Source organism: Cololabis saira, chromosome 15 (assembly GCF_033807715.1).
Source record: "Cololabis saira isolate AMF1-May2022 chromosome 15, fColSai1.1, whole genome shotgun sequence".
NCBI lineage: Eukaryota > Metazoa > Chordata > Actinopteri > Beloniformes > Belonidae > Cololabis > Cololabis saira.
In genome coordinates this window covers 4,764,394-4,789,940 of record NC_084601.1, presented here as the reverse complement: position 1 = coordinate 4,789,940, position 25,547 = coordinate 4,764,394, and the positions used below count along the sequence as shown (strand labels likewise).

The window sequence follows — 25,547 nt, the reverse complement described above, 5'->3', positions numbered from 1 at the left end:
TATAATTGTAAAAAGTGGAAGACGGTGCACTATTATTTCATTCGGGTGGGGGTTCATACAAAAAAAAGAAAAGAAAAAACAAGTTGAGAGACACACAAAAGTGAGCCCCGCCAGGGGCATTTATGGAATTACTCTGTGTCTATTTGTATTGATTATTCCATTACTTAATACATATAGAATAACTACAAATGCAAATCAGAAGAACATGATCGATTTCACTAGTTATTTTACACTGCAAAAACTCAAAATCTGAACAAGAATATTTGTCTTATTTCTAGTTAAAATGTCTAATTTATAGTAAAACCTGTTTCAAGTAGATTTTCACTTAAAATAAGTGGAAAAATCTGCCAGTGGAACAAGATTTTTTTTGCTTGTAATGAGAAGATAAATCTTGTCCCACTGGCAGATTTTTCTACTTATTTCAAGTGAAAATTTACTTGAAACAGGTGAAAATGGTCAAATAACAAGTTATTTTTCTGGTGATGAATCTTGTTTTAAATGTAATGAGATTTTTTGACTAAAAATGAGACATTTTAACTAGAAATAAGACAAATATTCCTGGTAAGATTTTGAGTTTTTGCAGTGAGCGAGACTGCTTTTGAAAAAGTTCCAATTTTCTTGACCACACAGATAAGCTACATAGCAGACCTCTGTGATGAGTATTTGCTGGACGTGTTGATTGATACTCTAGTTAAGTTCTGTGATTCGTAACCTTGCCATACTGAGCAGCAGGTAGGTCACTGAGGCTTTAGTGTTACATAAACCCCCCTGATAACAACAGCCTGGCTGTCATTGACTTTCCAGTAAGTTCTGATTAAGGAGCAGACTCCCTCCTGCAGCTCCTGGTCTCCCCCTCATAACAGCACCATAGATATAATGTAAAGGCTTTATGTATTTATATCTGTGAGCAGCACCAGGAAATGGAAGTGATGACGCCGCTGATGATGATGATGATGATGATGAAGGGACGGACTTTCAGGCTGAGCAGACGGACTGAGTGACTAACGGCACTGACAACTTCCAACACTGTACGTTTCTGAGACGCATACATAAAACTGGACATATTTCAACTGTAAGAGCTTCTAAAGGACACACTTTGCGGGGCTTATATGTCTGCTAAACGCCTCATTTATCAGCTCTTCTCCGGGCGTTTGGAGCGGAAGATGGGCTTGGCTGACGGCGCTTTTTCTTTAAAACAAAAATGCAACTACGTGCTGAATTAAGTTTAGCTTTCCCATAATTTGTTTACTATGTTTATTCCCTTGTGTGCAGGGTTCAGAGAAGATGAGCGACGCGGAGAAGCCCAGAGTGGAACTTTTCGTGAAGGTAAGCGAGCGGAACCGTCTCACGCCCAGAGTGACGCAGCGCAGCCACATTTGTGCAAAGAGTTTAAAACTGATTTATGGTTCTGCGTTAAATCGACGCAGAAGCTACGGCGTACGTACGGTGCGTGTCGCCGCGTCCACTACGCCGTAGTCTCTGCGTCCATTTAACGCAGTACCATAAATCAGCCTTTAGTCGACAGTTTCTCACTGCCTTTTTTTTTATACTTGCATTCTTGACAATGGAGAAACGGCCACTAACTCGTCTTTTTTGTGTTTATTATAACATATTTAGACTGGGTTGAATACAACCCTTTTTTTTTTTTTAACCAGAATTGTGTTTAGTTTCAGCATCTCAACATTTAGACCCACAGTTGGACCCATACCTGTCAAGTTTTGGATTTAAAAATAAGCGAGGTCCAGTATTACATTTTAAGACAGGTTTACAAAAAACCTAAAAATAAATACCTTTCAACCAAGTGCAAACTACAATTATGTGCTCAGAATCTGATAGTTCTACCTTTGTTGGTACTGCAATGCTGTGGACATTCTTATGTATGTCATTCCTATGATAGAGATGAAAACACAAAAGGGAATTTAACCACATGTATTTATTTTAAATATTTTCAGTTTATATACACATTGATTGTCTTCAAGTGAAACATTTACATTTTCACTTATGTGGCTCTCTGGCATTTACTGACTGATGACACAGACGCATGTTTCTACGACGGAGTATTAGGGCCAAACTAAGACAAAAAAAAAATGCAAATTACGAGAATAAAGTCGTAAAATTACGAGAATAAAGTCATAATATTGCGAGAATAAAGTCGTAATAGAATAAAGTCGTATTATGAGAATAAAGTCGTAATATGAGAATAAAGTCGTAATTTGAGAATAAAGTCGTAATATGAGAATAAAGTTGTTATATTATGAGAATAAAGTCGTAATATTACGAGATTAAAGTCGTAATATAACAAGAATAAAGTCGTAATATTACGAGCATAAAGTCATAAAATTAAGAGAATAAAGTAGTAACATTACGAGCATAAAGTCGTAACATTACGAGAATAAAGTCGTAACATTATGAGAATAAAGTCGTAATATTATGAGAATATAATTTATGAGAACTCTTCTCCCTGTGTAAAAATGAGGAATATTGAGCATCTTGTGAAGTTATATTTATATTTTTATAATATATGTAATATTACGACTTTATTCTCGTAATATTACGACTTTATTCTCAAAATATTACAACTTTATTCTCGTAATTTTACGACTTTATTCTCGTAATTTCCATTTTTTTTGTCTTAGTTTGGCCCTAATACTCCGTCGTATGTTTCTGTGCCTGTAGTTGAAATAACTTTCAGAACGAGTAACTGAGCCCCATCCTGCTCCTCTTTAGAAAAGTACATTCGGTTTCCCATTTTTAGAGATATTTACACCAAGTCCTCGCTTTTTTAGCAGAAATATCTTCTCTCTCGTTACATCCATCCATCTCTGATTTGTTGTTCCGAGGCCAGTGCCAATTCAGTTTGCAGTTTAAAAATTATTACATTGTAAAACGGGAAATTTAGGGGAAAACACTAACACGGGAGGACGGCAGGAAATAGAGGTAAAATACAGTACCATATTTTCTGGACTATAAGCTGCACCTGAATATAAGGCGCATCCGCTCTATTTTTAAAAAAATAATTAAAAAAAGATATACAAGCCGCATCCACTCTATTTAAAAAAAAAAAGATATGCAAGCCGCAGATATTTATGTTGTTAGATTAGATATTTACTACATGTACAGAACCATTTTGAACTGTAAATGATGTACATGTTTGTACCTAAATAGATCATTTCCTAACAGTGTCTTTTAACACGGGAGCAACTTTGCTGATTAAAACGGGACAGAACCAAGAGAAAATAACCGGTGTTTATTTATCTATTTATCTGTTTGAAATCTGCTTCTACCTACTTCTATCTGCTAAAGAAAAAGTAGCGTATTCTTCTTTGCATTTATTTTGTCTTAGTTTTGATTCTAATTCTGGTTAGAGCGCCCCGAGCGGTGGAAGAAAAATCCACAGAATAGCTGCACCTTTGTATAAGCTGCACGGTTGAAAACCTATGAAAAAAGTAGCGGCTTATAGTCCAGAAAATACGGTAGTTTCCCAGCCAAAACGGGAGATTGGACCACCTCTGATGAATCACCAGGCTTATAAAGGAATCTAATCTGATTAAATACACATTAACAGAATGGACCGACTTTAATCTATATTTAGTTTGTTGCTCAGGTAGGATAATCCCATTTACTTTAACTCCAAAAAAGCATGCAGCAATATAGCCAGTATGTCTCTGCTTCCCCTGCACATAATGGCCCCTCTGTGTCAACGTGTGCACCACCTTCGCTCTCTTTCTTCAGGGGTGAAAGAAGATGTTGTAACTTCTCTAAAGGCCAAGTTTCACATCAGTCAGGAGACCAGTAGTTTCACGTTGTATTCACATGTAGAAAAAACGACTTAACCAAAAGAGGTTGTGAAGGTTTCACTTTACTAATGAGGTGGATGATGAACAGAAAAGTTCCTCCAAATGAAAAGCTGAAAGGGCCTTTTCACCTTTGTGCTTAGTCTCAACAGTGTGAAACTTGAGTAAAATCTAGGTGTTTTTTCCCCCTTACCTAAACTGTATACTGACAAAGTATACAGCAAGGCTGCTGTATCATGTTTATATATTTTACAAGTCTAAATATTATGTTATTTGGCTGTCTTTCCCAGCCAGGTTATGAAGATTGATCCTACTTCCTTTTATAGTAAAAGCAATCTGTTTGGTATTTTGGTTAACTGATGGCTTTTGGTTTTCCTTGTCGTTTCCACGGACCTGGCAGGCTAAAAAGTAGACACACATCCATGACCAACTGATGCAGTGTTAATTTAATCTACAAGGGGGAAAAAATCAGCAAAGAGCTTCACAAAAAAAGGTTAATTTTGCCTTACAGGACTGTCTCAGAAAATTAGAATATTGTGATTTTCTGTAATGCAATTACAAAAACAAAAATGTCATACATTCTGGATTGATTACAAATCAACTGAAATATTGCAAGCCTTTTATTATTTTAATATTGCTGATCATGGCTTACAGCTTAAGAAAACTCAAATATCCTATCTCAAAAAATTTGAATATTCTGGGAATCTTAATCTTAAACTGAATATTTTAGTTGATTTGTAATGAATCCAGAATGTATGACTTTTTTTTTTTAAATTTCATTACAGAAAATAAAGAACTTTATCACAATATTCTAATTTTCTGAGACAGTCCTGTATATGGGCTGGAACATTTTTTTTATTGATTCCTGGGAAAATCCCAAGTTGAAAATAACCATACCCAGCAAATTTTCCCCATGAAAGTTTCCTGTTACAAAAAAAGTATTAGTAGTAATGATCAGGAGCCCAAAGTTTATGAGGTATTAGGGTGAGGTTTTGGACCGTTAATCGACCAGACGGAAATAAACTGAAATCTGTCTCTAGCATCACGATGTGATTCAGCAACTACATCTCAGATGCATCTGGGGCTTCTCATGAACACAACCTTGAAATATTTCTAGCCAGCCACACCTATCCACTCCAGAAGAAATCTCCGTCATGGAAAGAATCCGACAGCCGTTTCCAGCGGTATAGAACGTACCGAACCAACAGCAGCAAGGCGGCAATGCGCTTTATGTGATGACTTATGCAAGAGCGATCCAAAAAGAATTTTCAAAACAATCAAGATGGCTGCAGAATTGTTAATACTTTTATATTTTTTGACTCCACAACAAGTAACAGTCATTTACTCGGCTGTACGCCATCTTGGATGTCTGCTGTTGATACTAGTCTGGTGGGGTCTCTTCCTCAACTGTGTCCAGAGACACTGACCACGTTTACATGCAGTCAAACTTCGGGTTATTGCTAATATTCCGGTTACTGAAACATCCGGAATATTTCATTTACATGGTAATTAATCATTCAGGATATCTGGATCAAACCAGCGGCGCACGGAGAACATCATGACGCAATTACCGTCATTTCCGCTTCTTCTTCCTGTATCCAAATTCAAAACAAATGCTGCTTCGCGCAATTTATCGCTCACCTTCTTGTAAATCTTCTATCCCGGTACTTTCTACCGTCTACAAATGCAGAAATGTTCATATCCTCCATTACATTTATGAAGTGATTAGTCTCCTCCTGGTCTTGTGTTTCTCCGTGTTTATAAGAACTTCCTGGACTCAAAAGACCAGGATTCCTTGTGAACAGAGCATGTGCAGAAAACAAATTCCTGTTCCGTTTGATGGGGATATTCCGTTTGGTGTTTACATGACCCAATATTCATGTTTTAAAAGGAGTAACCCAGGGGTCATATTGGGGTTTTGAAAACCTGAATATGAGCAAATTCGGGTTATTCAAAGGGGTTATTGATGTTTACATGGCCGTGCAAATTCGGGTTATTGCCAATATTCGGGTTTTAAAAGGATTATTGATGCATGGAAACACAGTCAGTTTGTTCTGTATCCGTTGGTGCTGAATATCAAAGTTGAATCCAGGGGAACCAGACTAATTATTTTGTATCAAAGAGGTAAAGATTTAGGATGTTTGGCCAGGCCTCTTGAAATTACCTTTTAATTATGAAATATAGACTATATTTTACATTTGAAAACCTTGTCCGTCAAAAAGCGTTGAGCTTTTGGGAAATTGAAATCACTTGTTGGCGAAATAGCTCATCAAAAAATGTAAGAAGTAGAAGAAGCAGCTGTTTTTAAAATGGCCATAATTATTAGTCACTTCTCCTTTTTTGTGTGTGTGAAGTTCTGAAAGTTGATGAACTTTTCTTTGCTTTCATCTGTGTTCCAGGCAGGAAGCGATGGCCAGAGCATCGGCAACTGTCCTTTCTCTCAGCGCCTCTTCATGGTGCTGTGGCTGAAGGGAGTGGCCTTTGACGTCACCACGGTGGACATGAAAAGGTGTGTATCTGTATGTTTTCAATGAATCGCTGCTTTGCAACAACAAAGCATTTTCACTAAAACCATCGTGAGAGTTTACAACATCTGGAAGCAACATGAGTAATTTCCTGTGGTTGAAACCTTTTCTTTTCTGCACCTTGTTCCCCTTTCCTCTACCCTGACTCTTGTGGCCAACCCCACCTTCAGGAAACCAGACATTTTGAAGGACCTTGCGCCGGGTGCGATGCCTCCCTTCCTGCTGTACAAGAGTGAGGTGAAAACTGACACCAACAAGATTGAGGAGTTCCTGGAGGAAAACCTCGCTCCTCCAGAGTAATCACTTTATTTTCTCTTTCTTTTAGAGCTGTCAGATAAAGACACATCAAACTTGATCATATTATTTTCTTTGATTTTTTTTGGTCATATTTGTCCATTGAATGATATTTTACAGTTTCTTCACATATACACAGACTCAAACACACACACACACACACACACACACACACACACACACACACACACACACACACACACACACACACACACACACACACACACACACACACACACACACACACATACATACACACACAGAGTTTCTATGAGTTCATGGGCTTGTTCTGGTTCTGCCTGGTTAAAAAACAAAAGTACAAAGGCTTGACATTTTGTGCTACTTGTAATTAATTTATTTTTTTATTCTGTTATTATTTTATTTATTTTATTATTTATTAAAGTACTTGAATTTACTTTAAGATTATTTTAATTTAAGATATTTTTTCCATTAAATTTTTTTTTTTTTTACATTTATTTTTTATTACATTTAATTTATTTTATTATTTTATTGATTTAATTTGCCTGAAGATGATTATTTTGTACTTTTGTCTGTTTGAATGGTTGTGTTAAAAATATAAATCAGACGTTACTCAACAGTTACTCAGTACTTGAGTAGTTTTTTTACTTTTACTCAAATAATTATTTGGATGACTACTTTTGTCTTGTCCATTGATTGATATTTTACAGTTGCATCGTCCATCTTGATGTCATGTCCTTTTTTTTGTGTCTGACATGTGACGTCTGCTTCTCCGTCAGGTGTCCCCGTCTGGCTGCTCGTAATCCAGAGTCCAACACGGCAGGCATGGACGTCTTCTCCAAGTTCTCCGCTTACGTCAAGAACTCCAACCCTCAGGCCAACGACAGTGAGTAGAGTCCAGTCTGAAGAATAGTCTGACTCTTTACAGTAAACAGAACCTGGTTCATCCAAACATGCTGTCTGTGTTTATAATAGCTAGTTTTTCCTGTTGCTGAGCTCCTTCTGTTGCCTGGAGGGAAGATCAGCAGGATGCACCTGTTAATAACATTACAGTCTTAGCTGCTCTGTCTCCGTGTAAACCGCTCACCTGCTGCTCTCTGCTCTTAATCCACTTATGGATGCAAAAAGAAATCCACTTTTTCATTTCACCTACGTGAACAAACTCTTTCATCCCCTTTACTTTTATTTATTATTATTATTATTATTATTATTATTATTATTATTTCTTTATTTGGTATGGACATCACAATTACATAGGACAAACCAAATGCACTGCTTGAGTGTTTTAGCATACATGCTAATTTGCAACACTTGTCCACAGGAGGCTTTTAAAAAAGTACAGACAATAAAATATACAATAAAATTAGAGGATGACATAAGATATAAAGTCGGAATGGGTGATATTTTACCGTTCACGATTTACCGCCAAAAAAATTCCCCATGGTAAGAATTTGTCATCTCGTGGTAAAAAGGATAAATTCCTGTTGATGACATTTTTGTGTAAAGCTGATTTATGGAAGGAAGGAAGGAAGGAAGGAAGGAAGGAAGGAAGGAAGGAAGGAAGGAAGGAAGGAAGGAAGGAAGGAAGGAAGGAAGGAAGGAAGGAAGGAAGGAAGGAAGGAAGGAAGGAAGGAAGGAAGGAAGGAAGGAAGGAAGGAAGGAAGGAAGGAAGGAAGGTAGGTATGAGCCTGAAAGAAAGAAAGAAAGAAAGAAAGAAAGAAAGAAAGAAAGAAAGAAAGAAAGAAAGAAAGAAAGAAAGAAAGAAAGAAAGAAAGAAAGAAAAATTCCCATTGGTGTAGTTTAGTAGTATTTAGTATCTTTTAGAGCAGTGTTTTGGCTCCAAAGACTGAATGTGGTGATAGATTTAAAGTTAAAAAGGTGGAGTTGAATTGGTATTTTTTTTATCGTCATTTTTATCGTTATCAGGATAAATGACAGAAATTATCGTGATAAATGTTTTAGTCCATACCGCCCATCCCTAATATAAAGCAAAGACAACATAATTCAAGAGCAGAACCAGTCCTGACCTATTCATGCAGGCACTGTTGTTTAGATTTGAGCCATAGTTTGAGTCCTCTGTTGAAAATATTGCCACACGTTTCTAATTTTAAATGAGTGGGTAAAGAATTCCAGAGTTTTGCACCTTCACAGAAAAGACAGACTCACCAAAAGAGGTCTTATACTTTGGGATACAACAATCACCATTGGTGGAGGCCCGTGTGGTTACTCTACCTAATAACTACTGCAGAGAACAGGGGGGTAGGCCTGGGCGATATGGACCAAAAGTCATATCTCGATATTTTCTAGCTGAATGGAGATACTCGATATATATCGATATTTTTTCTGTGCCTTAATTGGGGTTTCCCCTAAAGCATTATAGCATAGCATCTCTGTTAGCATCTATGTTAGCTTCTCTGTTAGCATCTCTGTTAGCTTCATTTTTTTCTGAGGCAAACCCTTAAAAAAACAGTCAGTTTTAATACAAAGCCTCGTGCCAAATGTCTCACAGGTTCCTTTATTAACAGAGGTCTGCACAATATCAAAATGTATAAAACAAATGAAATAAAAATAAACTGCCTGCATATATAGAATAAAAATGCTTCTTGAATAAAATAAAACAAATATCCCTTTCCTGCATAACAATTCAATTAAAATACACTGTGCAATTAATACAATGTAGACAGTAACAGGCAGACTTTTCCACTGAGGTATACAGTTGTGTAAATCTCAAATAAAACATTCAAGTCAATTTGTCACAAAATAAGCTATATCAAAATCATAAAAAAAAGAAAAAAGATTTTTTTTTTTTTTTTTTAATAATCGATATAAACGATATTGTCTCGTACCATATCGCGTTTGAAAATATACCGATATATATTAAAATCTCGACATATCGCGCAGCCCTACAGGGGGTTACATGATTCTGTAAACATTTAAACACCAGTGAATGTGTTATGTGTTTTTGAATATGCTTAGATCTAGAGAAAGGTCTGCTGAAGGCTTTGAAGAAACTAGACGACTACCTCGGCTCCCCACTTCCTGACGAAATCGACGAGAATAGCGCCGATGAGGTCACTTCCTCATCGCGCCCCTTCCTGGACGGGCAAGAGCTCACTCTGGCCGACTGCAACTTGCTGCCCAAGCTGAACATCGTGAAGGTACAGTAGTCACCTCGGCTCCAACGCTGCACCTACGGCCAGAACTCGAGTTGTAAAAAGAATCAGGAGGGATGGTGGATTTGATCATATGGGGACAGATAATTTGTGCTGATTACAAATAATATAATATATTACAAATAATAGCAGTGACCAAAACACCTGCATAAATACTGCAGGAATGACATAGCAGCAGTTAAATGCAGCCTTCTGTAAGCTTTAAATATCCACTGGGCTTACATCAAATACATCAAAACACAACAATAAAAAACACTTTTCTGAACTTATCAATATGACTCTGTCCTTCACAGGATAACACCGTGTCCTAACTGCATGCAACGCGAGTGAGCGTCAGCGTCAAAAACAGTTCCATTGCTTTATTTTTTATTGCACTGTCTATACTGGTTGCGAGCGACGCGGCGCGATGCGGCGTGCCGTTTTGAGCTGGACTTTTGTCGCACGCCCTGCTTCTATTTTCTTCCTGTCGCTCGCGTTGAAAGCCGGTTGAAAGTTGAAAAAAAAAGTTGAAATCGCTGTAGGAAACAGTCATTTCAATACAAGAACCTCAATAAAGTGGCAGCTGCTGGAGGGAGATCGCCAGGGAGCTGGAAGGTTCTGATAAGATAATAAGAATCTTATCTTAATCTTATTAGGGCTTAATTTGTGCCGGATCCTGCCGGATTTCTCGTGTCCTCTGCTTTTTCCCCACATACCAGTAATGATCTGACATGCTGACATGTTTGCTGCATTTAACACCACGAACACGCCGCTCACTCCAGCTGTTCGCTGTTTGATTGCGTCACCGTTCAGTTTTTTCCCCACTTATTCCACCGAATAATAAGCTTTTTTTCTGTTTAGAAAGTACAAACGTAGGAAGATTACAAGTAATCACCCATCTTTTACCTGTCCCTTTACTCTTTTAGGAGTTATTTTAGGAGTTTCTTTCAGGAGCGCACGGGCGGGTGAATAAAGGCTGATTTATGGTTCTGCGTATAATCCACGGCGTAGCCTACGGCGTAGCCTACGCGGCAACGCGCACCGTTCGGTGAGTGCGCCGCGTACCCTACGCCGTAAGGTCTGCGTTGGTGTAACGCGGAACAATAAATCAGCCTTTTAAAAGGCGAGTCTCAGCTGTCAATCAAAACAACGTGGTAGAACGTGGGGCCGATAACGCGTTCAGTGTTTCAGGACAGAGCGGGTCCGATGCCACGCAGTGCAACGCGACAGTCGGACGCTCGCGTGCAGTTAGGACAAGCTGTAAGTAAAATGGATCACTGCAAAAACTCAAAATCTTAACAAGAATATTTGTCTTATTTCTAGTTAAAATGTCTAATTTTAGTAAAAAAATCTCATTACACTTAAAACAAGACTGGAAAAAACAACAATTTTCACCTGTTTCAAGTAGATTTTCACTTGAAATAAGTAGAAAAATCTGCCAGTGGGGCAAGATTTTTTTGCTTGTAATGAGAAGATAAATCTTGTCCCACTGGCAGATTTTTCTACTTATTTCAAGTGAAAATTTACTTGAAACAGGTGAAAATTGTCAAATAAGTTATTTTTCTGGTGATGACTCTAAATGTTGAAATAGCAGTAAAACCACATTCATTGATGAAATGACATAAGGGATGGAAAGGAGGGATGATTTGGACCGTTTTTATTTCAGGGGGGATGCCATCCCCCCTCATTCCCCCTCATCCCCCCTCAACTCCAGTACTGCCTACGGCTTGTTGTTCGTGCCTCTCAGAACACGTCTCTTTCCTCCCTCGTCCAGGTGGTGTGCTTGAAATACAGAAACTTCAGTCTCCCTCAGTCTCTCACAAACCTGTGGCGGTACCTGAACGCCGCCTACGCCCGGGAAGAGTTTTCCTCCACCTGCCCGAACGACGAGGAGATCCACATTGCCTACTCCTCCGTAGCCAAGGCTCTCAAGTAGCAGGCCAATGGCAGGGGAACATATGAAGGATATACTCGCAGAGGAACATGCAAAAAGTATAAAAACAAAAGACGCGCAAGCACACACACACACACACACACACACACACACACACACAAAATACTGTTTTGTAAAAAAACAAGTCTGCAAGCCACATGTTCTACTGGTCCCCCTGCTGATCGTTAGTGCCTGTTTAACATCTGCATGGTCTTCTCTGTAAAGCTTTACATCACCTTTGATAACATAGTTTTCCCTTTGTTTTTGTGTTCTTTTTTATTGAAACATGATCATCTTATAGCAGCAGGGAAACAAACAAGGAAGTGCAGGAGTCAGATAACCATTCAAGCTTGTTAACCGTCCAAATATCAGTCTTTTCAGGATATAAACACACTTCTTGTGATGTAACCATCACGTTGCTTCAACATGTACATGTTCATACAATTCACTTTTGTTTTCTTTTAACTACAGCCTTGTACAGTTTTTGATGCTTCTTCCTCCACTCTTATCTTGATATTTCCTTCCACATGTCCTGGATGTTTTGGGAGTAATTTCAACAGACACAAAGCTGCCTACCAGATCAGACCTTCGCTAGTACTTTGCAAACCTCTCACAGTAGAGCTGGGTATCGATTCAAATGTCAAGAATCGATTCGATTCCGATTCTTAATATTCAGAATCGATGATCATGATTCGATCCGATTCGATATTGATTTGGCTTAGTGTTATTTAAAATGTTTTTTGAGCTGTTGCATGAATTATATGACTGTAAAATAACTAGTGAAATAATAATTTCACAATAATTATTGTGAAATAACTAAGAAATAAATAACTCAAACAGGCCTTTCAATATCAATTTAAAGTGCAAAAAAGAAAGAAATTGCAACAGTTCATGCAGTAAACAAATCATTTTAGCTTATCTAATTTATTCTGTCACCACGCACACATATCGCCATGAAGCACCTGGCATTTTTCAGAAGTGTCATGACAAACTGTGTGTCCGACTACTGGGATTAAAGTTCACCTGGCGAAAAAAAAACCGATCTTTAGACATAAGAATTGATTTTTAGGAATTAATATGAGAATCGATTTAGAATCGGAAAATTGATTTCTTTCAACACAGGCCTATCTCACAGGCCGATTAACCTCCCCACCTCCATAATTAAGGAAGTGACATTTGCGTACCAGCAGCAGCAGCTCACCTGCCAAAGAGTCTTTTGTGGTTTCAGCTGTGATCACAGATGTTTTCACATGGGCTTTTATCACCAGAGGGAACACAGCCTGTTATAGTTAGCGAGAGCATCTTCTGCAGCGTCAGTCCGTCGTGCTGCGCTGCAGAGAGGAAGGGGGCGTGCACCGGCTCTCGCGCTGGAAACAGTTAAACAGGAAATGCTTTTAAAAGAGTCCGGGCTTCCCCTCTCGGCGCTCCCGCTGCAGGCGTGATCCATTTGTGACTGTAAAGGCGTCTAGCCAACAATTCACTTGTTTTGCCTGTTTTTAATGGAAGGAGGTTGAAAGCGTGTTGAATTCAGTAAACTATAAAAAATTAGGAAATCTAAAAGTAAGCTTGCCCAACATTAAAACCTGAAGTACCTTTAATGGCTTCTGTTTAAGCGGCTGCTGCCTTCACTTCAGCAGCGTTGTGTGTGCGTTGCTGAACTGCTGCATCAGCGTGGCTTGTGTGTATCCACACACGCACACGTTCTCTGCATTTATGGCCACAAACGTAGAGATGTGTGTATTCCATTGCTGACGTGACTATAAAGTGAAGACATCCTGTGTGCACACTGAAACTACCACGAAGGTGTATTGTAACTGATATAAGTTGAAAATGAGTGGTGGGAAGAGAGGTGGTCTGTTGCTCATTACTGTCTATCTGAACTAACTCTGCACGCATTCAGAGAAACACGACAAGTCCAATCACAGATTAGATTTACTCTGAACAACTAGTGCCCACGTACTCCAAACATGTCCAACTAAAAGGTCTAGCTTTTGTTTTTTTTGTTTTTTTTGTTTTACCTCTAGTTACAAAAATCCTGTTTTGCCTATACTTTCTGTCAAATTTCCAGTTTATTTTCAATATCTTTGGTGACTATATCTCTGGTACTGCAGAAAAAAAACATTTCAAACCCAAGTATCCTGAGAGGAGGACACATGAATTCTCAGATTTTTATACACATATATATATATATATATATATATATATATATATATATATATATATATATATATATATATACATACATACATACATACATACATACAGGACTGTCTCAGAAAATTAGAATATTGTGATAAAGTCCTTTAATTTCTGTAATGCAATTACAAATCAACTGAAATATTGCAAGCCTTTTATTTTAATATTGCTGATTATAGCTTACAGTTTAAGATTAAGATTCCCACAATATTCTAATTTTCTGAGACAGTCCTGTATATAATCTTTTTTCTGTCTTTTATTTGGGGATTTTCAGAATAAAAGGACATGTTACCGTCACCAGCCTTAAATCTGATATACACTGTGTGCAATTCCTGGCTGTCTTAGATGAGTTAGTTGCTGTTGCTAATTTCAACAAGTTCATGGGCTTTACAGTTTTGTGGTGGCGACTGCCTGTGTGAAAACCTTGTCCCATGATGTTTTAGACACAAAAGGACCCTCTTTTGCAGAGGGGTGTTCAAATGGGACTCATAAATGCCATGGAGGGATATGTGCAAAATTCTTAAAAGAAAATTGGTTGGTAATAAGGTTAAATTGGAGGCGAGGGTTTGTGGCCTAACCATCTTCTCCTCACATCCCCGCTCCAGCAGCTCAGCAGGTAACATCGTGATACAGTCATGAGATGGCCATATTTGCACAGCGCGTGACCACCGTTGTTCTTTAAACCTCGTGTCCTCAGAAACGCCTAGCGGACGCTCCACTGTCCAGCCCTGGAAGTCTGCTCTTCTGAAGTCTGCTCTGTTTAAATTGACTTGAAGTAAAATCACCCTGGGGAAACTGGAGCTAATGTCAACATGCTTCATCTAACTGTTGTGGCTGTTGTTGTTAAACATGTTACGGTTTAAAGCTCTTCATGTGAAGTAGTGTCTCTCCAATCAGAAGGAGACTTGTTTGACAGGGAAAAGAAACTGAAGTGCAATTCACACAGATTTCGATTGTTTGAGAAATGTGTTGTAATAAAGTGAACTAACCCCTCCTTGAAGAGCTGTTGTCTGTTGATGAAGGAGTTTATACATTTTATCGCTCTGTACTGATGGGAATTTTATCTTTGTATGTTTTTTTTCTCAAGTAAACTAATGTTTAAAGGATTAAAGTCTGAATAATCTCACTGCTGATATACCGTAAGGTTTATTTCACCAGGTATGGAAGAGATGATCACTTTTTACTACAGAATTATTAGTTTCAATTGTTATTTTAATTACCGGTAGTTAATTTCATTTGATATCATCGGTGTAGTTTTTTTTTTTTTTTCACTCAAAATTTTAACCCTTTTTTAAAATCTTATGTGCATATTCTTTGTGACCGATATTGTGCTTTTGGCTTTTGTCTCTCTCCATAATGTTGTCATTGTTAAAAGCAGCTGCACTTAAAAGTCTGCACGATCAAAGCGCTCAGTGGACTCGAATCAACAATGAACACAAACTAATACCACACCCCAAGTGTATTTTGTACTTAAAAGAACTCACATTTAATAATTTCCCAATAAATGGTCTTGATAATAACTCAGTCTGAGACGGTTGTTTTATTTGTTTTTTTAACTGTATAAAGTTATTTCAACAAAATGGGCACATTAAAAGCATAAACAGAGGTGCAGATTTACTCTAATAAGCAGAAAATAAGTCAAATATGTAAAGTACAACAAGGGAAAAAAAGATGAAGTGTAAATAGTAAATACAGACAATCTACAGCACCATTGCTACCGTTAAACTGAGGCAGCATCTGCTTGTGGCATCAGTGTCATTTAACAATTATTTTGTTCTTAAATGTATTTTAGTTTGTGGTTATTTATTGACCATATTTTGTGAAACCGGCTCTTTTATGGCCTATTATTTCATGCAGCTGGTTCCAGCCTGAGGCTGATGGGTATACAGGACTGTCTCAGAAAATTAGAATATTGTTATAAAGTTATTTATTTTCTGTAATGCAATTAAAAAAACAAAAATGTCATACATTCTGGATTAATTACAAATCAACTGAAATATTGCAAGCCTTTTATTATTTTAATATTGCTAATTATGGCTCATAGTTTGATATTAAGATTCCCAGAATATTCTAATTAATAATCAATAATAATTGCATTACAGAAAATCACAATATTCAAATTTTCTGAGACAGTCCTGTAAATGGTTAGTAGATTATTAGAGGTATATATCATATTGGGTGAAAAAGAACAGAGGAGGGGGTAGACAGAGGCCAAAATGATAGGAAGCAACTGTTGCAATGATCTTTTCTCTTATTTGAAGAGATTTCTGAGGCCGTGATTGCACCGTAGGCTTATTTTTCTCCAGACAATCTGGATGGTGTGATCCCTGTGCTGTGGTCTCAGGCCAGCAGGAGGGTGATGGCGGGCAGCAGGCAGAACGCTGCTCCTCTCCAGCTGAGGGCAGCACCGGACACGGCACCGTTGCAGAGGTCAGTGTCACAGCAGTCGTTGGTGTAGTTGAAGGAGACGCCTGTGGAATACTTCTGCCCGGACAGCCCACACTGGCTGGGGACGGCACAGCTCTTCTCGTAAATGGTCAGGCGTATGCCGCCTGGGAGGGCAGAAAAGGGGGAAGAAGATTCAGTGTTCAGATGAGCATTTGTTGGAGACGAGTGAAACTGACAGTTTTACATTTACATTTCATGATTCAGCAACACGAAATCATTAATTAAATGTGTCATTAATTAATTAAATGCTGAAATAATAAATATATATTTTTACTTAAAATGAATTGTATTTTAATTAATTAATTACATATTTCATTCTAATTTTAATTAATTAATGACACATTTAATTAATTAATTATATATTTCATTCCCATTTTAATTAATCAATGATGTATTTATTTATTTAATTTTGGCACAAAAAATCCTCCATAGATCTGCAGGTCTTTTCATAAAGTTGCTTTGTGAGTTTATTGTTTATAATTTTATTTGGATCCCCATTAGCTGCAGCAAAACTGCAGCTATTTTTCCTGGGGTCCGACACATATTATACAGTACATGACAAAAATTAAAAGCAAACCTAAAGATGTAGTAGAAGAAAAAGAAAAAGAAACATAGAAAAGAGAAAAAAAGGAAAAAAAAAAAAAAGGAAATTTTACTACAAAATATATTCTAGATTTCTGTCAAATAAGACCAGTGCTCCTTTTGACACTCACATTAAGGTTGTTAAACATTTAGATATAATGCATTAAAATACAAAATCATACCTTCTTTAAATAGCATCAACCAATTCATACGTTTAAGTTATAATCACTTATCGTAACTTGAACCCATGACCATTTTTAGTAAACCAATAGCCATTTAATAATTTTTAAATAAGTTTTATATGTATTTATTTAAGAGATGTTTCTTTACTAATAATTTGAATTCTTTTATGCTTGTAGTTCACTCAAAGTGTTTGGGAAGTAAGTTCCATTCATACATAGCTCTGTACATCACCGTTCTCTTCCTATAGTTAGTCTTTGTTTTTGGCAGTGAGAAATGACCTCTGGCAGCGTCTCGTGCTATAGCTGTGATTTTCTGAACTGTAACATAGTTTTCTGTGTAGAACTTGCAGGGTTTAGGATATGGATACATTTCTTATAAATAGAGTTGAGTCTATTAAAAAATGTAAAGTATCTCGCTTGTTCTTGTTTCAGTCGGTAAGCACCCAGTTGAACTAAAATTCATTCATTTGAGTTGAATGTATTCAACCACTTAAATCTTTCCCCAGGTATGTTAATTTAGAGGCCACTCTAAGCAGTAATACAACTTCTACATATCCAGAGCTGGTTCTGTGCTGGTGCTTGTTGAAAACACGTTCAACTGCATCCATATTCATTTGTTGCTTATTTGAAAATGTCACTGTCTTGCTATTGCCATTGGTCTTAACAACTTGGACCTGGTTTTTCTAGCCCAGAGCCAGTTCTTTGTCGGTGGAAACGGAAAGCTCGGTTCCAAACTCAGCCCTGGAACCGGTTTGGTGGAAAAGGTTCCAGGGGTTGACACATGATGTGCTGCCTTCATGTGCCCACAAATGGTATTGCTAGGCAGAATTACTTCAATCACTTATATAATCAATCATTCATTATTTGTGGTAATAGAGCCATAAATGGAAGAAATCATTTAAACTAAAGATGTTTAAAGGCACAAGGAGACTAAAATTACGTATTCCACCTGCCTGCGGTCCCCCTCCCCTCTGGTCATCCCGCTGCTGCTTCCACCTGCCTGCGCCCCCCCCACCTCTGGTCATCCCGCTGCTGCTTCCACCTGCCTGCGCCCCATTGATAATGGAAACTGTGAGTGTTTATAGGGACAATCCTCTAATGAGAAGGAGAGAACATTTACCACATCCAGTGATCTAAGAGCTATTTTTAGAGATAATTTAATGGCCTCACATCTATTAGAGAGCTGGCCTGGACTGATGAGAAGTGGACCTGCTTTATTTAGCTATTCTTTTTCTTTTTATTGTATTTTTTCCCAGACTGTAGCAGCACACACGGATACCAGATGGTGCAGGCTGAACTTACTATAACTAATTAAAACTATATTTTACATCAGTCTTTTAATAATGTCTCTCAATGCTTGCTTATTGCACAAGAACCAAAATCAAGATTTGACCTCTAAAAGATTAAAGAGGACGTAAATGGTGTTGAACTGTGCAAATCTCATCACTCATCTTCTGAGAAGACGTTTCTCCTGCCAGTTGGTGACCATCACGCTGAAGAGTAATCCCCCGTAGACGCATTGTATCACATCAGTCCAATACACATCTGGATCTTACCTCGTGTTCCTGTCGCCTCACTAGAGAGGCAGCGTTGGCCGGCCGGACACTCCAGCGGATATTTCAAGCAGTCCAGAGGTGAGATGGCTGGAAATACGCAGGTGTAACACTGCAGACATGCTGGAGAGAAGCGTGCATTGTGTTAAATATAAACATAGGTTTTAATGAGGATACAGCACCAAATCATGAAAGTCCTCTGATAGCACTCGATAGTTCTTTAAGAACTAAATATTCTCCACTTAGAAACTGTGTTAGTGTTGGTAGCAACAGAATTGTTGAGGGAAAAAAAAAAAAACCTCTGACTTCTGAATTGTATTTATTTTATTAGTATGGTTTAATTTATTGCTATCTAGTTATTTCTTATTATTTTAACGACTTATTTTTCAATTATTTTATTATGTACTTATTCTTTTATATTAACTTTTTATTAGATATTTACACTTTTTTAGATTTAATTTTATGACGTTCTGGTGCATGGTTCAAAAGTAGCACATTTATAGATAGATACTCTTCCCAGTCAAAAATATCCACTGAAAGCTGATAACATGTGTTGCTAATCCTGTTCTTTAGATGAAATTCTGCAATAATTCATTCCAGTCATTCCAAGTGTTGAAATATTTCAACCTCGTGACAAAATCCACAATCTCCACAATCCTCTTTCTGTGCAAAAATGTCATCCCAGTTTACTGGAACCAGTCGAATCACAGTTACAGTTTTCCCATGAAAAGAATTCCATCTCGTTTCCATGACAAGTCGCTGTAGGTTAACCGGGACTGGGTACAAATGGTATTCATACCACTTTACATTTCTCCCTCTTTGTTTCATTGCAGCCAGTTTCTCATTAATGTACCTCAATCTTGACAGAAAAAAAAAAACAGAAATGTAGAAATGTTTTCAAATTTATTTAAAAAAAAACCTGAAATATCACATGGTCATAAGTATTCAGACCCTTTGCTGTGACAATGCTGTCCATTTCTTCTGATCCTCCTTCAGCTGGTTCTGCTCCTTCATTGGAGTCCAGATGCGTTAAATTAAACTGATTGGACTTGATTAGGAAAGGCACACACCTGTCTATATAAGACCTTACAGCTCACGGTGCATGTCAGAGCAAATGAGAATCATGAGGTCGAAGGAACTGCCCAAGGAATTCAGAGACAGAATTTTGGCAAGGCACAGATCTGGCCAAGGTTACAAAAGAATTTCTGCAGCACTCAAGGTTCCTAAGAGCACAGTGGCCTCCATTATCCTTAAATCGAAGTTTGGGACGCCCAGAACTCTTCCCAGACCTGGCCGTCCAGACAAACTGAGCATTCGTGGGAGAAGAGCCTTGGTAGAGGTAAAGAAGAACCCAAAGATCACTGTGGTTGAGCCCCAGAGATGCAGTAGGGAGATGGGAGAAAGTTCTACAAAGTCAACTATCACTGCAGCCCTTCACCAGTCGGGGCTTTATGGACGAGTGGCCCGACGGAAGTCTTTCCTCAGTGCAAGACATATCAAAGCCCGCATAGAGTTTGCCCAAAAACACATGAATGACTCCAAGAATATGAGAAATAAGATTCTCTGGTCTGATGAGACCAAGATTGAACTTTTTGGCGTTAATTCTAAGCACTATGTTCGGAGAAAAACAGGCCCTGCTCATCACTTGCCCTATCAATGAAATATGGTGGTGGCAGCATCATGCTATGGGGCTGTTTTTCAGCTGCAGGGACCGGACGACTGTTGCAATTGAAGGAAAGATGAATGTAGCCAAGTACAGAGAGATCCTGGCAGAAAAACCTCTTCCAGATGCTCAGGACCTCAGACTGGGCCGAAGGTTCACCTTCCAACAAGACAATGACCCTAATAAGCACACAGCTAAAACAACAAAGGCTAGGGAACAACTCTGTGACCCTTCTTGACTGGCCCAGCCAGAGCCCTGACCTAAACCCAACTGAGCATCTCTGGAGAGATTTGAAAATGACTGTCCACCAACATTCACCATCCAACCTGACAGAACTGGAGAGGATCCCCGGATCCAGGTGTGAAAAACCTGTTGCATCATTCCCAAGAAGACTCATGGCTGTACTTGTTCAAAAGGGTGGTCCCACAAATTTTAGAGTACTGTTGTTTGTAAGTTGTTTGTTGTTTTTCTATCCCTAAGAATAGTAACAGCCTAATTACTAATACATTGGTATATGACTCTGGGGGTGATATATGACAACATTCCGACTCAAGTATTTACTAGCATAACTTGTGACTACTACTGGAATTGCTAATCATTGATCTAAGAAATAATTATTAATGTCTAGATAACCCATTTCGTTTTCATTTTATTTTCTTATTTAAATATACATTCATTGCACTACTACTACTATTTTTTTGTTCATCCATCGTCCGCCGCTTATCCGTTCCCGGGTCGCGGGGGCAGCAGCCTCAGCAGGGATGGCCGGACCTCCCTCACCCCAGACACTTCCTCCATCTCTTCCTCCATCTCTTCCTCCATCTCTTCCTCCAGCTCCTCCGAGGAGTTCCCAGCCGAGAGACATAGTCTCTCCAGCGTGTCCTGGGTCTTCCCCGGGGTCTCCTCCCGGTGGGACATGCCTGGAACACCTCCCTAGGGAGTAGGGACATGCCTGGAACACCTCCCTAGGAAGGTGGGACATGCCTGGAACACCTCCCTAGAGAGGAGGGACATGCTTGGAACACTTCCCTAGGGAGGAGGGACATGCCTGAAACACCTCCCTAGGGAGGAGGGATATGCTTGGAACTCCTCCCTAGGGAGGTGGGACATGCCTGGAACACCTCCCTAGGGAGGTGGGACATGCCTGGAACACCTCCCTAGGGAGGAGGGACATGCCTGGAACACCTCCCTAGGGAGGAGGGACATGCCTGGAACTCCCCCCTGGGGAGGCGTCCGGGAGGATCCGGTACAGATGCCCAAGCCACCTCAGCTGACTCCTCTCAATGTGAAGGAGCAGCGGCTCGACTCCGAGCTCCTCCCGGGTAACCGAACTCCTCACCCTATCTCTAAGGGAGCGTCCAGACACCCTGCGGAGGAAACTCCTCTCTAAGGGAGCGTCCAGCCACCCTGCGGAGGAAACTCATCTCGGCCGCTTGTATCCGCGATCTTGTCCTTTCGGTCACTACCCAAAGTTCATGACCATAGGTGAGGGTAGGGGCGTAGATTGACCGGTAAATCGAGAGCTTCGCCTTTCGACTCAGCTCCTTCTTCACCACGACTGTCCGGTACATCGACCGCATAACTGCGGACGCTGCACCGATCCGTCTGTCAATCTCCCGCTCCATCGTTCCCTCACTCACAAGATCAAGAACAAGATCCCGAGATACTTGAACTCCTCCACCTGAGGCAGGACTTCTCCACCCACCCGGAGAAGGCATGCCACCCTTTTCCGGTCGAGAACCATGGCCTCGGTCTTGGAGGTGCTGATTCTCATCCCTGCCGCGTCGCACTCGGCCTCAAACCGCCCCAGCACATGCTGGAGGTCCCGGTCCGATGAAGCCAACAGGACAACATCATCTGCAAAAAGCAGAGATGAAATCCTGAGGTTCCCAAACCGGATCCCCTCCGGCCACTGGCTGCGCCTAGAAATCCTGTCCATAAAAATTATGAACAGGACCGGTGACAAAGGGCAGCCCTGCCGGAGTCCAACATGCTCCGGGAACAAGTCTGACTTACTGCCGGCAATGCGAACCAGACTCCTGCTCCGATCATACAGAGACCGGACAGCCCTTAGTAGAGGGCCCCGGACTCCATACTCACCGAGCACCCCCCACAGAATGACACGAGGGACACGGTCAAATGCCTTCTCCAGATCCACAAAGCACTGGTTGCCCAACCAGTCTACTTTTTTGTTATGTCACTATATTACTATCTTTTTATTTTTATTTTATTTTTTTTTAATTTTTATTATTATTATTTATTTTATTTTTTATTTTTATATTTTTGCTATTCCCAAGGGAAAATTAATGACGATAACTGTGGGGAGAGGGAGGGGGAGAGGGAGGGGAAAAAAAAGGAAGTTCATCTTGTTTGCTCTGTATTGTGGGAACAGTCTGCCAATAAAAACATAAATAAAAAAAAAAGGGTGGTCCCACTCAATACTGAGCAAAGGGTCTGACTTCTTATGACCATATGATATTTCCATTTTTCTTTTTCAATAAATTTGCAAAAATTTCTACATTTCTGTTTTTTTCTGTCAAGATGAGGTACATTAATGAGAAACTTTTTAGATTTTAGAAAATGGCTGCAATGAAACAAAGAGGGAAACATTTAAAGGGGTATGAATACTTCCCATACCCACTGTAAATTGGAGATTCTTTATGAAAAGTATGGTTGTTTAAGAAAAAAGAATACTATGGCCTTGTATGAACGTATATGAGCTTCGTAGGACCTCTATCACTAAACTAACTCTGTTAATTTTGTCTCCTACACATAACTACAGAAATAAACCTGAATGTCCCTTTTTAAATCCAGCTGTTTTCTGTGTGAAGTTATTGCAGTTTCAATTAAAGGTAAAAGTCATACCTGCCAAAGGAAGACAACACAGGAGTCCAACTAGAAGCTGAAAACGAGGCATGATGCTTCCTCAGAAAAAAAGTCCCTCAGTTTAGCTTTTCAAGTCGAGCAGCACTAGAGAAATGTTCCAAGACGTTACGACTGCTCTGAAACGTCCTCCAACCCAATCCCTAATTGAATTCTCGTCGTCTGTTGCTGACTTCTTTCTCTATTCTCATTAACCTAATAATACAAAAAAAAAGGTTCCTCCTTCAGTTTAATTTATATCACCAGCAGCCTCTGATCAGCTGAGTATTTCTCACTCTTTACCCATTCGTGTTGTTGTGATGCTCCAGTAGCCCGTACCTCCACCCTGAGACTTTTGTAATTTGATTTACAGAAGTAATTGTGAACAGCTGACACGGTCAAAGCTGCTGAGAGGAATCCAGATTTATAATCACTTTTATGTTAGTCTATGTTAGTGAGCTGGAGCAACAATAGCAGCTTTTTTACTGACCGACCCGGGCATCCAATGTGCAGATAACAAGGTTGCACAGGACTGTCTCAGAAAATAAGAACATTGTGATAAAGTCCTTTATTTTCTGTAATGCAATTAAAAAAACAAAAATGTCATACATTCTGGATTCATTACAAATCAACTGAAATATTACAAGCCTTTTATTATTTTAATATTGCTGATTCTGGTTTAGAGTTTAAGATTAAGATTCCCAGAATATTCTAATTTTTTGAGATAGGATATTTGAGTTTTCTTAAACTGTAAGCCATGGTTTTGGCTTTTCCCAGTTCTAAAAGCAACTGGTTTGTCATTTTTACACCGGAATTAGTCACAGATGCTCAAAACATTTCTGCTTTCGCTGCAAAAGAAGAAATGGTCCAAAAATGAACCATGCACGGTACCTGTTTCGCACCCAGACAAGTCAAAAGGTGTGTGAGATTTTGGGAAATGAAAGCGAGACCATGCCGGACCTCAGGAGGACGGACTCACCTCGACTGCCAGGGAGTGATGACTCCGTCATCCGGTCCGCCAATCAACACCAGCTTCTGGATTTTCAGGAAGTTCTTCTTCCACTCTGCAGGTGAAGATTGCAGTTATGTTCAAAAAAGTGAGGCAAAGATGTTCTTAGTGTAGAACTGTGTAAAAAATAAATAAAAAAATAAGTTGAGAGAAATTGATAATGCAGTTCCTGAGAAAAAGACACCCTTGCGGGGCTCGCTACCCAGCCGGCATTTACATGAGATAAAGGTGTAAAATGGGTCATCAGGTCTCACGGTAGCTCTGTGTTTGCTCATGCTCTTCTTGGATCTTAAAATATGGCCCAACTAGTTAATAATGTGGGGCATAGATGAATGAAACTATATGGGATTTACTCAATTTGCCCCTTTCTCCACCTATTAAGTACCGCATTTTCCGCACTATAAGTCGCACCTAAAAGCCTTCAATTTTTTCAAAAGCTGACCGTGCGCCTTATAATCCGGTGCGCCTCATATATGGATCAAGTCGCGACGAATGGATGGCGTTTAGGCGGGTATACCGGCTTTCGTGAGTATGACGTTTATTTCGAGCGACAAAAAACTATGAAATATATTTATTCTAATATGTCAAGATCACAATAATCTTCCAATTTAGAACTAAAATAGTAAAGAACTAACACAAATGAAATACACTTCAATTAAATACTTACATTTTTTGTCGAGATTAATGTTGAAATGTTGAGAAAAAAGTCAAATTTTCGAGAAAAAAGTCGAAATGTTGAGAGAAAAGTCGAAATGTCGAGAAAAAAGTCGAAATGTTGAGAAAAAAGTCTAAATTTCGAGAAAAAAGTCGAAATGTCGAGATTAAAAAAGAAAGGAAAAAGGAAGAAAAAAAGGAAAAAGATAAAGAAAAAAAGGAAGAAAAGAAGAAAAAAAAGAGAAAAAGGAAAAAAAGAGAAAAAAAGGGAAAAAAAGAAAAAAAAGAAGAAAAAAAAGAAAAAAAAAAGGTCAAACATTTTTGAAAAAGCTCCAGGAGCCACTAGGGCGGCGCTAAAGAGCTGCATCCGGCTCCAGAGCCGCGGGTTGCCAACCCTTGGTCTAATGGATGCATAACGTAACCCCAGCCTCTACTGTAGCGCCTTAAAATGCGGTGCGCCTTATATATGGAAAAGGTTTTAAAATACGTCATTCATTGAAGGTGCGCCTTATAGTGTGGAAAATACTATTTGTCTCATGAACCCTACGTTTCTCACATAGGCTTTCCATGTTGGGATCATAATGCTGAAACTATCGAGGACCATCTCCATTTCAAGTCCACGCCGTCCCCAAGTAGTCCACTTTTAATCCAAATGAAGTGCACATGAATATTTTGCTGTACAAATGCAATATTTGGTCCAATACTGTTCCTCAGGACAACA

General features: G+C 39.1%; 2 protein-coding genes across 3 annotated transcripts; one reads left to right on the top strand and one right to left on the bottom strand.

Moving 5' to 3' along the window:
• Positions 1-841: 841 nt before the first annotated feature.
• On the top strand, positions 842-15,393 carry clic1 (chloride intracellular channel 1). Of its 2 annotated transcripts, none has more exons than XM_061742178.1 (7): positions 842-1,028; positions 1,273-1,326; positions 6,194-6,303; positions 6,490-6,615; positions 7,372-7,478; positions 9,569-9,750; positions 11,519-15,393. In XM_061742178.1, exons 2-7 carry the CDS (start codon positions 1,285-1,287, stop codon positions 11,678-11,680), a joined length of 729 nt encoding a protein of 242 aa, XP_061598162.1. In that variant the 5' UTR covers positions 842-1,028; positions 1,273-1,284; the 3' UTR covers positions 11,681-15,393. The 2 variants fall into 2 exon arrangements, with proteins under 2 accessions (XP_061598162.1, XP_061598161.1); XM_061742177.1 differs by having other exon boundaries at positions 843-1,072.
• On the bottom strand, positions 15,349-23,466 carry LOC133461319 (prostate stem cell antigen-like). Its single transcript, XM_061742180.1, has 3 exons — positions 23,167-23,466; positions 18,642-18,761; positions 15,349-16,425 (listed from the first exon to the last, which is right to left on the bottom strand). Exons 1-3 carry the CDS (start codon positions 23,216-23,218, stop codon positions 16,214-16,216), a joined length of 384 nt encoding a protein of 127 aa, XP_061598164.1. The 5' UTR covers positions 23,219-23,466; the 3' UTR covers positions 15,349-16,213.
• Positions 23,467-25,547: the final 2,081 nt, after the last annotated feature.